Here is a 16,672-nt window from a genome sequence, read left to right on the forward strand (position 1 = left end):
AGGATCTTATTAAGCTACTCCCAATCCACAGGGCTTCTAGCTACATACCAACAATTCGTTGAGAACCTGACGTTTAGCAGCTTTTTTCCCCCAAGGAAATGACAAGGGCAATCAGTCACTAGTCAGCTCTCAAAATGCCACTTACTCAGACCATAAGTATTAGAAGACACAGCATATACCTTTGGGACAGGCTTCTGTTCCAAGTTACTCCCAGAAGCAGCCTCTTTATCTCCCCCTCTCTTCATTGACCATATTATTGACTGCAGAAAGAGCCTAAAAAGATCAGTCTCCAAATCCCAGCTCCTACACCATCAAATCCTGGGCTGCATCCAAAGAAGCATGGCCAGCAGGTTGACAGAGGTGATTCTATCCCTCTGCTCTGGAAGATCTGTCTCCAAATCCCAGCTCCTACACCATCAAATCCTGGGCTGCATCCAAAGAAGCATGGCCAGCAGGTTGACAGAGGTGATTCTATCCCTCTGCTCTGGTGAGACCCCACCTGGAGTCCTGTGTCCAGCTCTGGAGCCCTCAGCACAGGAAAGGCATGGACCTCTTGGAGCGGGTCCAGAGGAGGGCCATGAAGATCAGAGGGCTGGAGCACCTCTCCTGTGAGGACAGGCTGAGAGACTTGAGGTTGTTCAGCCTGCTGAAGGCTCTGGGGAGACCTCATCGCAGGTCTTTCAAAACATAAAGGGGGCTTATAAGGAAGATGGAAAAAGACTTTTTACCAAGGCCTGTAGTGACAGAACAAGGGACAATGGTTTTAAACTGAGAGAGGGTAGGTTTAGGTTGGATTTAAGGAAGACCTTTTTTACGATCAGCGTGGTGAGACACTGGAACAGGTTGCCCAGAGAAGTTGTGGATGCCCCATCCCTGGAAGTTTTCAAGGTCAGGCCGGATGGGGCATTGAGCAATCAGATCTAATGACAAATGTCTCTGTCCACAACAGGAGAGTTGGCTTAGGTAATCTTTGAAGATCCCTTCCAACCCAAACCATTGTATGATTCCATGAAATTGGGTGCTTAAAATCGGGAAGTTTCAAGAGCTTCTGAAGCATGCACCCTTTTCCAGAGGTACCACCAGAGAACTATCGCCTCAGTTCTTTCCTGCATCTACCTTACTTCACCCATACACAGCTACTATACCTGCCAGCACCATCTCCTTCCTCAGTGTCTGAAGAACCAGCTCCCTGAGGATTTTTGGTGTAACGACACTTCCAATGCAACAAAAGTAACATTAGTCTTATAGGGAAGGATTATGCTTCCTGAATTTCCTAAGGTTATGTTAACAAATAACCATGTAGTTCATGGTCTATACGGTCCCAGTATGCGTTTTGCCCTCTTTTCAAAATGTTCAACACTAAATGCTTATTTTGCTTCTAACTACTGATTAATGCTGGCATATAAGTAGACAAAGTTATCACAAAAGAAACCTCAAAATTCATATTCATTATCTGATAACCTACAAATAGTACAGAATTGCAGCCAGTTTCCTCTTCTCAAGAAGATTATTTCTCCAAAAAGTCTAGCTTAAGCTTAAAGCTGCCTTCCCCTCCCCTCCCCCCCAAATGTCAGCTTTAATCAGCCTCCTCCCCATTTGGTTACGTTTTGGTTATGAAAACCTGTTTTACAGTGTGAATAATAAAGAAGAGCATTAATGAATTTTTGTAAGATTAATGCGATACAATTTACAGAGACCTTAAGCCCACACCATGCAATAGGTGAGAGCAATTTCTGCAGATTCTTAGTTACTGAATCCCAGAAATTCTTACACAAACCAAAAATTACAGGAAGTATTAATTTCCTAAATGAGGGCTCTTATCCATTTTGAAGCAAACTATCTTCACACACGTGAAGTCCTATGGTTTTACCTCAGAACGTAAGGGATGTTAAAACAACACAAAGCAAGGTAACTAGATTTAGTTCTGATGGTACTGGTATGTCTCACCACTTACTGTTAAAGACCACTCTTCCAGAAACCATCTCTGAGAGCACTCCCCCTCCTCCTTTTTGGAGGCCAAGCAACTTGAAGTAACTTGCATCCAAGTTAAACACTACTCTTCCCTCTCAAGTTTAGGTCTATAATGTGCAAGGGAAAGGCACATGAGACTTTCCTGAGCAGTCCACTTCTGAAGCTTGACAAGCAGGACAGCACTCTAGTAAGAACAATTCTAGAAAGAAAATCTGAAAGTAAGGATTATGTTCCTAATACCTGCAGTTTTCTTCAGAGCTGGGAAAAGTAGACACAAATTATGGGAGTAAAATACTCCTTCCTTGGAAGACTGATTTTAAATAGGCACAAAAGAAAGTGAAGTTGGTAATTTTGTCATCCTATACTTAAAGGACAAAGACACTGAAAGCCAGAGGATGAGCTTAGTCGGTTACTGGAATTGAACTGTCAGTACCATAAATTGGCTGATAAAGAGCTACAGATCTTCCAGAAGTGAAAACAGAAGGACAAAAAACATTAGTATCTTATCAGACACAAACTGAAAGACTGAACAGATGGACAGTAGTACAAGTCACATCCAAATTTTAAAAACAGAGGAAAGTTCTATAGTTTATGGCCAAGGAATTCCCTCAATATGTAACAGAGGTAGTCCAAGCTGCTAATTAAGACTTGTTTTCCACATAAGCTTTCTTTTCAAGTCACTGAGATCAGTTGCCTCTCTCTCACACACAACAAGCAGCATAGTACAAAAAATGGACAGGAACACTGAACTCTTTATGACCTTCCAAAAGGCATCATTAAGAAGAAGAGAGGGATTCGTAATTATGACCCAGCCTGTTCACTTTGAATGCTTTAACTGAACATTCTCCAATTTGCTTATCAAGATCAGTGGAACAGGTTGGGGAGGGTAAGCCAATTCACCCTTACAAGAAGATTTCATTTTCAAATGATCTTCTGTTCCATTCATGCAATGTCAATCTTCAATGACTTAAATAAAAAAAATTGAATTATTTATTTAAAATAAAAGATATTGCTAAATCTATCTTGAATATTTCTTCCTTGTGCAACATATGGAATTATTTATTTTAAAAAGAAAAAGATATTGCTAAATATATCTTGAATATTTCTTCCTTGTGCAACATACAAGATGCAGCATCTCTTATTTAAAGGCCAGATGGCACTGCATTCACTATTACATTGTTAAACAGTGTTCCTGAAATAAACTTTCGAGTTCCTGAACTTTCCATTTTGTCATTTAGCAAACAGCTGTGATTAACACTGAACACTCTACCTACTCAAACTCTGTAAATATTACTTGCCATGCTAAATTCAGATAAGCCAGAGTGTTTTAACATTATTTATATCAGCCTAGCCAGACCACCTACAGTCTTCCTTCTATGTATGTGCAAGATAAGCCCATCGCTTTTGTTGTCTCATGTAAGGCTGTATTTTAATCAGACATTATTATGCTAAACCTTAAGACAGAATTACATTGTCTCATTCCACACAATTTTAAGAGCATTTTCCATTCTGTGTGACGCTACCAGATGTGTAATCTATACTTGAGGCATCTCAGCATACACTAAGAAAAACACAGTCAAGGACTGGTACAGGAATCCATTAGCAGAATAAGCATGCCATTCCGATCTGCTTCTGGATCACCTGCATCCCTGCCTTTGAAGAACTTTTATTCTCCAGCTACCCCTATTCAGATCAACATTAAAGATTCTGAGTTCAGAAGTTGCTGAAAACTTAAAAGCCTCTAGGATTAGACACACACAGAAATATAAAAAGACCACTATGCTTGCTGATTTTGTTTCTCTAACACGAAATCTCTGGATATTTGTGGTTCCACAGCTCTTGAAAAGCACGCCTATAACAAATCTCTCCGCAAAACAATGCTCTGAAGTGCAGTAACATTCGCTCTATTCTTTTCATTATGTTCACTGTCATAATGAAATGCCTATTTCAGCATTCTACCTCTAGCTGCAGACATTAAGTGGAAAATTCCTCTGCTTACCTGGGAATTCCCTTTCAGTAGCAAGGTCCACAGATCCATTCAGCCTGCTTGCAGCTTGAGGGTAAACCAGACTCATCAGTGTCAGAAGAATATCCTTCCCATCTACAGAAATTCACCCCTCCCCAAAACAAAAGTTCCGAAAGCTTAAAATAAAGCTATGCTACTTTCTTGCACCAGGGACTGGGCAGTTCTCTGAAAAAAAGGCAGGGAGGGAGGCTGTGAATGATAGATATACTACAAATTATGATATTACTATCATCTTTTGTTGAATCCTCAGTATTTGGAGATCATGTCCAAGTAGGAGACCATTTGTACACTTTAGAGTGGAGGGGAAAAAAAATAACAAAGATTGTGTATGGCAGAGGAAAGCTTTTTTATTTGCCATGCTGGAGTTCAGGCAGGGAGCTTCCAAAACACTCTACCTGCCAGTCAGTAATAATCTCATACTCTAAACCTTAGCATCTAAAAAAAAAAAAAAAAAAAAAAGAGGTCATCTTTATCTTTTCCAGACACAGACAAGACTGCTGAAAAAAATGATGACAGCTTAGAACAGGGTATGAGTTAGATTTTCCAGGCACAGACAAGACTGCTGAAAAAAACGATGACAGCTTAGAACAGGGTATGAGTTAGATGTTTGGTGTGCTGATGGGCAGCAGGCCTTAAATTATAATTTAAAGCGGAGTAGTGAAGCTCTGCACTTTGCTTCAGCTGTTAAAGAAACTTGTTGATTTTGTTGTCCCCACAGTTTGACAGATAACTGTCTTTTTCAAACACGCATTTCATGCTGAAAGGACTTTTTTTTTTTTTTTTTTTTGTTTGGGCTTTTTGCAACTCTCTGTCTTCATCTGTGAAATCTGAGGAAGTTTCCCCTGCGTACCCAGCCTGCTGCTAAATGCCTGTGACATCTGCCTGTGACCAAACACGCATTTTATGCTGAAAGGGCTTTTTTTTTTTTTTTTTTTGGCTTGGGCTGATTCCTTGTGAAGCACTCATCTGAGAGTCCAATGCTAGATCAAACATCTGAGACACATAAAAGGCTTTCCAGAGAAGGTACCTGGACTTTATTCAAGCCTAAGAACCACAAATAAATAAATAAACATGCAAAGCTGACATAATCTCTCTTGTCTTTCTAGATGTTAAGCCATGAGAGCACTGTATGGATCTCTTAAGTTCCAAAATCTTTGCTGGTAAAAAGCCAGCATCACAGTGGGCTGGTGGGGGTGGTGGGGAGCTAACCCTGAAGCCAACACTACAGAATGAACACATATGGACAGAAAAGGTGCTGGGGACACACAGACATTAGATCACTGTATGGTATGCCCTAGGAAGCCTTACAGACAAGCACCTTGATTTATCCAAATACCCTTATGTACAAAAACTCCGATTTTTGCATTTCAGGGCCTGAGTTTTGGGTGTTACACGACTAAGGAAGTATTGAAGAAAAATCCTGGAAGCAAGTGGAAATTCCTAAATGCTACCCACGGCTGGGAGGAACAGGTTATTCTTGCTCGTTGGGCAGCTCTACAGACACACACGATCCTGCAGAATAGGCAAGTAAATTAGACTTGCTCTCATTACACTGAGAAACGCTGTAAAAGGCACTCCCACTCACAGTTTAAATTGTGTAACTTGTTTCTCCAAATGGTTCAACTAGCCAACAGGACAACTCTTGCTCCAAGCTGTACCCACCTAACTACTAGCTAAAATATCTTACAAGCATTAGAATTCCCTGTTTTACTCCAGATAGCAACTGTACCGTGAGTTAAGAGAACACAAATCACAGAGAAACACAAAAAACCAGCACTAGCAATATTAAAACATCTAGTCTGTTATCAAGTCCTAAAGCAATGTGTCACACATCTTTCTAGTATGACCTAAAACAGTACATGAGCTTAAAAGAGGAGTGCTTTATCTAACAAGAAAACTTTCAGAATATATACCAGCTCCAGATAAGCAGGTTGAAGTGGTCACACAGAAGAAGAAAAATTGACATATGCTGAATCATAGAATTGTCTAGGTTGGAAAGGATCTTTAAGATCATCTAGTCCAACCATCAACCTAACTCTGATTAAAAAAAAATAAAAAAATACCCACATCACTAAACCATGTCTCTAAGCACTATGTCAAGCCGTTCTTTGAACACCTCCAGGGATGGTACCTCAACCACCTCCCTGGGCAGCCCATTCCAAGGCTTAATAACCCTTTCAGTGTAAAAATTTTTTCCTAATATCCAACCTGAACCTCCCCTGGCACAACTTGAGGCCATTTCCTCTTGTCCTATCACCTGTGACTTGGGAGAAGAGACCATTCCCAGCCTCTCTACAACTCTGAGCATGGCTATGCACAAGCAAGAGGAAAGCAAAAGGTTCAAGGGAGGCCTTGCCTACACTATTCAAACATCCAGTTAGGAGCCTTAAAACAATCCTTTCGGCAACAGGAAAGAAAGAAAAATATAAAATGTCTATGCAGAAGAATTACTGGCACAGTAAAAACATTAAACAACAACTCTATGTATCAATGGCTTGAAGAAGTTCAGACAGTTGGGACAGTGAAGCTGAGCACTGGCACTCATCTTACACATCAGACCCTGTGAAAAACAAATGGGATATCTGAATTCATGAGGAATCCACACTTCCACCAATGGTTCACCGCACAGCAATTCAACTCTATTATCTGCCATTAGGAAGGATTTCCTAACTAACCTTCAAAGCACTGCTGTTTGGAAAATACCTGCCATTACTTTTGTTGCTTTCCCCATTTAAGACAGTGGAGCAAATTAAGAGTGCCACAAGATTTTAAGCAGGTAGCTTAAAAAAAAAAAAAAAAAAGAAATAGATACTAAATACATACTGATCACTGTACTACACGAAGGTGAATTAAGAGATTTCACTAGCTTTATTAGGCAGCTTCCCAGACAAGAGTCTAAGACTGTGAGAATTTAGTATGCATTTCCCTAAGTTTCCGCATACTTTAGCGGCCAGAAGACTGGCAACAAGCACTGGGACTTCAAGTTTTTCCCAAATCAAGCCCAACTGCAGTAGAATAAATCACCAGTATGTATTTATTTGCTCACTACCTGACAGATCTCATACAGAGCACACAGGTCCAGCCTATTCCATCAAACAACAGCATGGATTATTATCGAAAGCACCTCTATACCCAAACACCTCTAAGAGCTTTACTTGGGCTCTACAACCAGAAAGACAGAATTAGCATTACTTTCTAATTCCTAGCATTTTTTGGGTCTCAGCAAATGCAGAGGGAAAAGAACAGAGAAAGGAACGAAGAGCAGAAGTCGTCAACCAGAGCATTTCACTGTTTTTACCAAACACAAGGCAGTTGACTGCACCATGAAACTCACTTGCAATGAATGCTGAGAATTTTGTGAACTAAGATAAGAGAGCTGCACTTGTTGGTAGCCAGACTGAAAAAAAATAATTATTACTTATAGATGTAATGCTAAAAATTTGACAAAGTTCCCTCCAAGAAGTGACCCATAAGGACCTCAGGTTGCAGTTCTAACTGGCTACAAACAAGACCTCCCAACAATTTCCAGCTCAAACTACACAGGATCCCTTTCTCTCTGTTGCCAAGACATTCCCCAACAGACTTCAGGAACAGTTACAGTTGGGTGGACACCACATGAATTTCCTTCCTGTTACGTTAATATTCTTCAGAGTTGGAAAGGGTGCATCTTCAGCCCAAGCTTACCATCGACTTCCCAATGGCCATATTCCCACTTATCGTGAATACCTGATAAGCCAAAGGTAACAGCCCGACACATTTGCCTCTGCTTCTTTAAGCATAAATCTGATAGCAGAAATTTCTACTAATGAGATTAAAGTGTTTTTGTAAAAATTATAGAATGATTTGGGGTGGAAGGGACCTTAAAGATCATTTAGTTCCAACTCCCCTGCCATGGGCAGGGACACGTCCCGCTAGATCAGGTTATTCAGAGCCCCATCCAACCTGGCCTTCAACAACTCCAAAATACAATATTCCTATTTCAGGTAGCTAACGTGGGAGCACTTCCCAGTGAAAGAACTGGGATTGTTTAGCCTGGAGAAAAGGAGGCTGAGGGGAGACCTTCTCACTCTCTACAACTACCTGGAAAGAGGCTGTAGAAAGGTGGAGGTCAGTCTCTTCTCCCAAGTAACAAGTGATAGAAGAAGAAGAAATGGCCTCAAGTTGCACCAGGGGAAGTTTAGGATGGATATTAGGAAAAATTTCTTCACAGAAAGGGTTGTCAAACATTGGAACAGGCTGCTCAGGGAGGTGGTGGAGTCACCATCCCTGGAGGTATTTAAAAGATAGGTAGACATGGTGGTGAGGGACAGGGTTTAGTGTTGGTTTTGGCAGCGTTAGATTAACGGTTGGACTTGATGATCTTAAACATTTGATTAACGGTTGGACTTGATGATCTTAAAGGTCCCTTCCAGCCTAGACGATTCTATGATCAAAGCAGGCCTGTCAGACTTGAATAAAATTCTAGCCCTCCAGGAGAACTCACCAAGACCAGCAGGACTAGCATATGGCTCTTCCCAGAGCAAGTGAGAACCCCCAGTTTTTTTGCTTCAATATTAGGAATCAAATACAGACTTTGAGGGAGGAGGGGTTACACTGCTCTGTTCTGCAACAGCTCACGTAGGGCTGAAATAGTACCACAGCACTTCCCCAGAGTGCTTATGATCAATAACAGGGATTTTTTTACCCTTACTCTTGCAGAGCTCTACATATTGACATCCTTACAGTGTCTGGTATCACCGTTTTAACCGAAGCTGTTTCTAGTCATTTGCTCCAAAACAAAGGCTACCACCACTCACACCAGCAAATGTCAGGCAGGACAAGTGAGAAGACAGAGCCACCGCAGCCAGTGTCCTCTCTGGGAAGCCAGCAACCTTCCTCCAGCTGCTGTCTGCAAAGCAGCAGTCCTCCTCACGCTTTGGGAATCGTTTCAGCTTGTCATGTTTCTAGTATTCATTTTCAGAACCAGGCAGGATCCCAAATTTTTTGGCCTTGGTTTTCAGCAACCGCAGAGTCTGAACAAGCCTGTTCTTAGCTGCCAGTGCTGCAAAAAGCTGCCTGAAAAGTTTTGTGAGCTTTTACAGCAAAGGAAGAATGTCGCAAAAGCCCCGGCCCCTGCAAATTTTAGGTGATTCTTCGCCACAGTCACTGGGTGCACGTTAGCTGTACCTGTTGGTGCTTGCGGAAGGTTTCAAAAGACATTTTCCACTTCTGTTGCGGCTGGAGTGGTGCCAGCTGACAGCTTTCATACCCATGGGAAGTGGCTAAAGCAATGCTGGTCTGAACATGACTACATTGCAGGAGCTCTTGATAATAAGAGCCCTTCTGGGATCCCTCCTCTGTTCAGAAACAGTTGGGTTTGAATGTCAGGTCTATGCTGACTCTCCGAAGAATCTACGTTAGAAGTATTCCACTTCATGAAAAGATGTCCAAGATTAAGAGGCCTCTACCGATATTCATGACTCCACATCCGAGATACTGTAGCTTTCTGAAGGAAGACAGAACTTAGAACAACAACATGGGCAAGGTAACCATAAAGGCAGGTGAAGATTAAAAGAAAAAGAAAAAAAAAAAAAGCAGGGGCTGGAGAGGAGATAGAGAACAACCAGGAACTGCCAAAAAATTCGTCTTCTTTAAAATGGTATGTTTCCCAGCAAAAGTAACAAACTGTAACTTTTTCGAGTCAGAGCACAGCTATCTTGAGTCCTGTGAAGACTATTCCTGAAGCTGGAACAGCAAGTTAGACTCTTCAGCCTGGAAAAAAGCACCTGGGGATATGGTAGAAAACTACAAAGGCACCGACGGCAGATCAAGTGCATAGGGATCAGCTGCTCAATGCCTCTTCCAACACTAAGGATCATAGGAAAGGTAGGTAGAGCCAAGCTCAAACGAAAAAAACCAACAAACCAGTGCAGTGGGTACAGACCTGGGCAGCTATTTAGCAGGGGAGAATACTAAAGATGTCTATATAAGCTCAAGGAGAAACTGGACAAGTACACGGAAGAGAGATTTATTATGGGCCACCAAGTAGACCAACCAAAATCCAAAGCTCAGGAAATACCCTGGACCAGAAGCAGTCGGGGGATGGAAAGAGGAGTAACCAAACACATGCTTTTCTTTTTAATCCTCACTAGGCATCCACTTACTGCAACTGTAGAAGGAAGCTGGGCTAGACAAGCCTTTGATCTGAATCAGCACAGCCACTCTCACACATTCCAGTGAGAAGACATGGAATCACTAGTTCTTAAAATTGGAAGAGATACCCTTCTCTCCACTAAGAGAGAGAGATTTCCTTTCTGCAAGTGTGGCCGTTCTTTTCAGTCAAAATGAGACAGATCAACAATGTTCAATTTACTTTCCACGTGTCTCCACTTTGGAAGCCTGTCACCGCAACCCTGCTCTACTTTCCAGAGTTAACAAACATATCTTAAAAGCTTATCGAATTTCATCTTAAGAGCTGTTCCCTGAGTTTTCATCTCCACAGCTCCCGCGAGTTTTTTTTTCAGAAGCAGAGTGCTCCTATAGTTAGGAACCTTCTAATTTCCACCCTGACCACAGCCAGCTTTTACCCATCTGTTCTTGTGCCAGCAATTGTCTGAGTTGAGCTGCAAGCCCTCTGACACGTTCACAATAACGGGTCAACGGTTCTACTACAATGAAGGAAAGCAAAAGGTCAGATCTGCGTCACGAAACACCTACTTAATTTTGCACCAAAAAATTCCAAATTACTCAAAATCCCGGAGAGCACAACTGAAACACACGCACACACGCTTCAGATTCTGCATTAGCCTGCCCATGTGAAGTGAAAATGCAAAGAGGTTTTTCTTAAACAGAACCCTCAGACTGAAGAGAATATTAAAAATAAGTGCAGACCTGTAAATAACTTTATAGGTGTATTACATACAATTACGCAAGTCATTTATACAATAGGCATAACAATCAAGAGAAAATAAGTTAAGGCAGTAATAAAGAATAAAAAACTTACTTCCCAATGTTTTCAGGTAGTGCTTGTAGAGAGATGTCATTTACTGAAAGACACGTTAGATTCTGTAATTCAGGAAAGCTTTCGGGCAACCTATGGAGATATTAATTCAAATCAAGGACTTCCAGCAGAAGTATTCATATTCATGTAACACATACTGGAAAAGAGAACACGTAGTGGAAAACAGGAGTCTATTTGGCAAATACACACAGAGGGAGGCATGCCCAGACTCCAGCATGACTCTCAGAAAATTCTAAGGATCATAGTAAAAAAAAAAAAAACCAAACCATGACTTAGACACTTTATAGTTTCTTCGGTGTCAAAGAACAGGTAATATCCCCGTCTCCCAGCTCCTTTCTTCCCTGCCCCCAATTTGCGACTTAAAAAAGCCATAGGGCTTGAGAACATTTTAAGCGTTTTAACAAATCATTTTTAAAAATCAAACATATTAAAATGTGATTTTTACTATTCTTTTCCTATATAGCCTACATGGTAAAATAACTAAATGAATTATTCAGGTCCATCACCCGGTTGGTCTTCTGCAAAGCTCAGCTTTGGGTTCCTGTAGCATTGCTCGCTGGCCGGCAGGTTGCACCAAGCAGCTCAGTTTACCCCAGGAGACATGCTGGGGTAAAAGGGGCAGTGAGGTAGAGGAGGAGAAGCACCTGGCCCAGGCCATCCAACATCTTCTCGATCCCCCAAGTGTGCACCCTAAGCTCGAGCTGTAGCATTTGGTTTAGCTCCTGCTTTCCCCATCACCCAGCTCAAGGCACACAGTATGACCTGCAGGATAATTAGCTGAAAGGAGCCACATGCCTACAGGTAAATAGAACTGTGCATGATGGGGAAAGGGAAAAAGACAAATTACAGTGGGGGACAAGGGGGCTTTTCATGTGCTCAACTCCACACTGCACTGTCATTTTCTAGACCTTATTAACAGAACACGCTCAGTATCCCCAAAGTGTGAGCTCCGCTCTAACTATCCATTATCATTTAGGCTCTAACAGGTTTAAGACTGGAGTTAAATACTCTGATTATCTTTTGGTCAGTCCTGAAGTGGACAGGCAGTTGGACTAGTTAATCATTGTTGGCCCCTTCCAACTGAAATATTCTATTCTACCTCTATCCAGTCTAATTACAATTAATATGCCTGCTTTTTATTAAGATAAGCTTGAAATCATCTGAAAGCAGCTGGAAAAATGGTCTGCCAGCCACTTTTAATGCTGCAGGTTCATGAATGATTAAGTTTGACAATGACGCAGCATACTGTGTTAGTGGTAGGACATTGATTGGGAAGATCTCTAACTGGCTTTTAAGCTTAGAGGAAATAAGGACAAGAATCAATGGCTAAAAAAAGTTCCAGGATATCACACAGAAAAGGAAATCACTACCAGACTTTCCCACTCAGCCTGGGCAAATTAGTGCCAAAACCTACAGGCTGTTGTGTAGGCAAAAATGAAATTCTGGATCTCATCACAGAAAATACCTGGCAATCATTTGTAAACAGCTCCTGGTATCTGTGTTTTCTAACTTCGTAAACTGCTGGGAGTGATGTTTTCCAGGACATGCACACACGTTGGAGCTGCTTTATCAAGAATTTTTAAAATTCCCTTAAACTGTCAACAAAGAGTTATGAGATCTACTTGAACCCCATTTAAAAAAAACCTTTCTACTCTTGTGTTAATTCCACTCAGCTGTACCTGTGCGCTACAGCTACTGTTTAAGGAATAACACTACTTGGGCCCCAGGCCTTATTCAGGACACAAAATGCAGAAGAACAACTAGCACACTACTACATTTTGACTTCACAGACAATTTTGACTTCAACACCAGGAGAGGCAGCTCTGAGCTTCACCCACTGCACAGCGATGCCTGGAATAAGCTCTTTGGTGACCCTCCCTGCTTGCGTACCTAAACGCCAGCTCAGCCTCAGTTTGCTTTACTGGATTTTTGTGGTATTATTATCCTCACGGGATAAATGGGCTACAGAGGCGCAGGGATTAAGATCACAAGTGCCCCTTTAACGCTCAGAGATGTGACTTTCCAGAGAACTAAGGGCGTGCTATGGGTGACGTGCAAAGGGCGCTTCTGAAGAATCCCAGCTGCAATCTCACGTGGGAGCAGCAAAAACCACCGCAGCGGCGGCTTAAGACGTGACAGGCACCCTCCTGTTTGCAGACTCCTGCAGCCCAGCCAGCCAGCTCGTCCTGCAGGCATTCCCAGCCCCTCTCAGGGCACAGCAAGGTGGGCTGGAGGAGAGAAGGAGCACCCACCGCCAGCACTCTGCCTCGTGCGGCCTGCTCAGCACCACAAAGGAGCTCCATGGCACGGTTCTGGTTCTATTTGGTTCTCAAACTAGCAGATCACCTCTTTTCTGGACAGACTGGAGAGCTGGGCCAAGAGAAACCTAATGAAATTTAACAAGAGCAAGTGTAGGGTGCTGCACCTGGGGAGAAATAATCCCCTGCACCAGGACAGGTTGGGGACTGACCTGCTGGAGAGCAGCTCTGAGGAAAAAGACTTGGGAGTTCTTGTGGACAACAGGATGACCATGAGCCAGCAATGTGTCCTTGTGGCCAAGAACGCCAATGGCATCCTGGGGGGCATCAAGAAGAGTGTGACCAGCAGGTGGAGGGAGGTCATCCTGCCCCTCTGTTCTGCCCTGGGGAGGCCCCATCTGGAGCACTGGGACCAGTTCTGGGCCCCTCAATTCAAGAAGGACAGGGAACTGCTGGAGAGGGGACAGCAGAGGGCTACAAAGATGATGAGGGGCCTGGAGCATCTCCCTTATGAGGAGAGGCTGAGGGACTTGGGTCTCTTTAGTCTGGAGAAAAGAAGGCTGAGGGGGGATCTGATCAATGCTTCTAAATACTTAAAGGAAGGATGTCAGGAGGATGGGGCCGGTCTTTTCTCAATGGTGCCCAGTGACAGGACAAGAGGAAATGAGCACAAACTTGAACATAAGAAGTTCCACCTAAACATGAGGAGGAACTTCTTTACTGTGGGAGTGGTGGAGCACTGGAACAGGCTGCCCAGAGGGGTGGTGGAGTCCCCCTCTCTGGAGACATTCAAAAACCGCCTCAAAAAGATCCCGTGCAACCTGCTCTGGGTAGACCCACTTTGGTGTGGGAGGTTGGACTTGATGATCTCCAGAGGTCCCTTCCAACCCCATATGATTCTACGATTCTCCAGCTTCATTTCACTAGATAAATTCCAAATTCTTCAGCAGATGGAAGGGAGAAACGTAAACAAAACTCCTCTTCTGTACTAAAAGTGTGTGAAAGCCCCAAAGCCTGGCTCATCAGACCACAGACTGGCAGCAGCCAGAGAAGCTGTCGACACACGTGATGCATTTTTGCCACATGTTACTGCATGTCACTGTGTCCCAATTGACGAGAGGGTGATGAAACGCTAGTCCAAGCTTTAATCATTAGTAAAAGCCATTATCTGCAGCAGCTGATCTAAAGTCTATTCCAAATCGTCAGGCACCTGGGTGTGTGCCAATGCAGTCGCGCTAACCATTGCCTTATCTCTCCCAAGTATGAGCAGGGTTTTCCTATGCATTTAAGAGGAGGAATGAAAATTACTTGAGACAATCAGATTTACATTTTTCCTGGTTGGCTAACAAATTTCATCCCCTCCCAGGAAAGATGCACATCACTTTTTAAACCTGCATTATTGCTGCAGTCCCTGCCAGAGACAGACACCGTTGGCAAGATTTCATAGAGAACCTAGATCACAATTTTTAAGGGCTTATTTAAAATTGTAATTGTTACAGCAAGATTGTAATTCTGGTATGGCAAGTACTAAGAAGAAGGTGGAAGTTACCTAGTCAGTGGATTCCCACTGAAATCTGCTACCTGTAGTGCTCTGCAGAATGAGATGCTTTCTGGTATTTCAGGAATATCTGCAGAAGAAAAAAAAAAAAAAAAAAGGAAAAAAATTGTCAACAACCATACTGCATCTACACTGAAATTGTTGCCTCATTACATTCAGTAACTTGTTACTGCAAAGAGTTATCTTAGTATCTTTAAATACATTTCAACATGCAAGTCTGCCTCCCATCCACATACACAACTATCACGACAAAGCCATTTTGTGCTTTTTCATATCCCATTTCCCCCTCCTGCTCCACACTCGTCTTCCTGATCCAAGACTACTCACCTGTCCTTGGACCGGTCCTTATCAGCCTCTACCCATCAGAAAAACAGGTTCTCCATGTGCTAGAACTGCCCTAAAGAACCAATCAAAATCTGAACTTCTCCTTATTCGATCAATGCACGCCCACAATCTGTGCCAGCAGAAAGTAGGTGGGGAGGGAAAACAAGGGAAGGAAGAAGAGAATGTGCAAGTCTCTTCACCTGTAACATACACTTATGGGAGCAGAACCAGCCACCTTCACACTAAAGCCAGGTGATTTGAAAACATTATTCAAATTCATGGGTCCCAAATAAGTGCGTGTGCACTATTTCAGATGGCCAGAAAGTAATCAGAGATACTCGTGTATGAAAACAGATATTTTTTTTTCAAGTATCTTCAACATCACACATCTACCTCCTGAAGTTCGGCATGCTCTTAAAAATAAAATTGTTTTCCTGGGCCTCTTACATCAAGCTGTATTTCCACAAATAGGCTGCGGGTCCTCTGTGCAAGTCCTTGTTTACTGTCATTGAGATCCAGCAAAAATGAAACAAACATGTTTGGTTTCCTTGTTCAACAACTTAGATTTTTATAATTCACTTTGAAAAGAAATCAAAAAGAAAAAAGACAAATCTGAAAGTAAAAATCAGACTTTTTTTTTCCTATTTCCTTTTTTTTTTTTTCCTACAGAGCATTACATCTACTCCGTCTTCCTCTTCCTGCTGTTCTCATCACAAATACTTTGGGAAATTTTATAGATTTTCCTCATACAAGTGGTATCACTGACCTCAGCAGCCATCAGAGTTCTAAATTGAAAAATAATGAGAAATTAGGTCTCTTCCCAGAGTAACTCAGAATTGACTATCTATGTCTTTTCATTCAGCTCTTCTCTCCAAACATGGTGCGATGGACAGAAGAGGGAGGAAAGTACCTGCTCATCAGGTTCATCTCTTGCCAGGCAACCTGAGCAAAAGCATCTACTTTGAATGACTCCCAGCTCAGAACTGAACCCAGAGCTAGCAAGAGCATCTTCCAAACCCACAGGTCACCAGTTCTGAATGATCAGTGAATGGGCGGCGAAGGAGCATCTCCTGGGAGCCACCTTCTGTTTCCTACGTGAGTGGGAAGGGCTGGAGGGAAGGAGGGAGATGAGCAGCCCCAAATGAGTTTCACTCCATGCCAAGAGGTGCTTCCTTTTGGACTGGAAGAAAATCACTCTTGCTTCACAATCCCCAGTGCTCCCAGCACTGGTAAAAAAGAAGAAACTACTTTTAAATCTACACAAACCCTAAGGCCCCTCAACAACAGTAGTCGTCCCATAAAATGGAAGAGCTGACTTTAGAGACTAAGACCCATTAGAGATGTTTTGTATCTTCTTACCCACCCACCCCTTCATAGCAGCTTTGGTCTTTTTTGGGGAAACAGTTGATCTTTCCAAGAAATCCAACAGCAATGAGATAAATTCAGAGTGAACCATGAGGTGAGGCCTTTGAGGTGAGATGGGACAGGCGATGCCAAGTTCCCACATCAGGACTAAGAGAGCTTGCTCCCCTCCA

The 16,672-nt window shown here is 42.6% G+C and overlaps 1 protein-coding gene across 1 annotated transcript in view; it reads right to left on the reverse strand.

The window, feature by feature from the left end:
• LRRC1 (leucine rich repeat containing 1) overlaps positions 1–16,672 on the reverse strand; it is a 69,124-nt gene that overhangs the window by 40,864 nt on the left and 11,588 nt on the right. The window contains exons 3-4 of the mRNA XM_014948915.1: positions 14,805–14,883; positions 10,980–11,069 (exon numbers count right to left, since the gene is read on the reverse strand). Of these exons, the coding sequence (XP_014804401.1) occupies positions 10,980–11,069; positions 14,805–14,883 (169 nt within the window). The remainder of the gene's footprint in view (positions 1–10,979; positions 11,070–14,804; positions 14,884–16,672) is intronic.

Source organism: Calidris pugnax, unplaced genomic scaffold, assembly GCF_001431845.1.
Source record: "Calidris pugnax isolate Ruff unplaced genomic scaffold, ASM143184v1 scaffold141, whole genome shotgun sequence".
In the NCBI taxonomy this organism is placed as follows: Eukaryota; Metazoa; Chordata; class Aves; order Charadriiformes; family Scolopacidae; genus Calidris; species Calidris pugnax.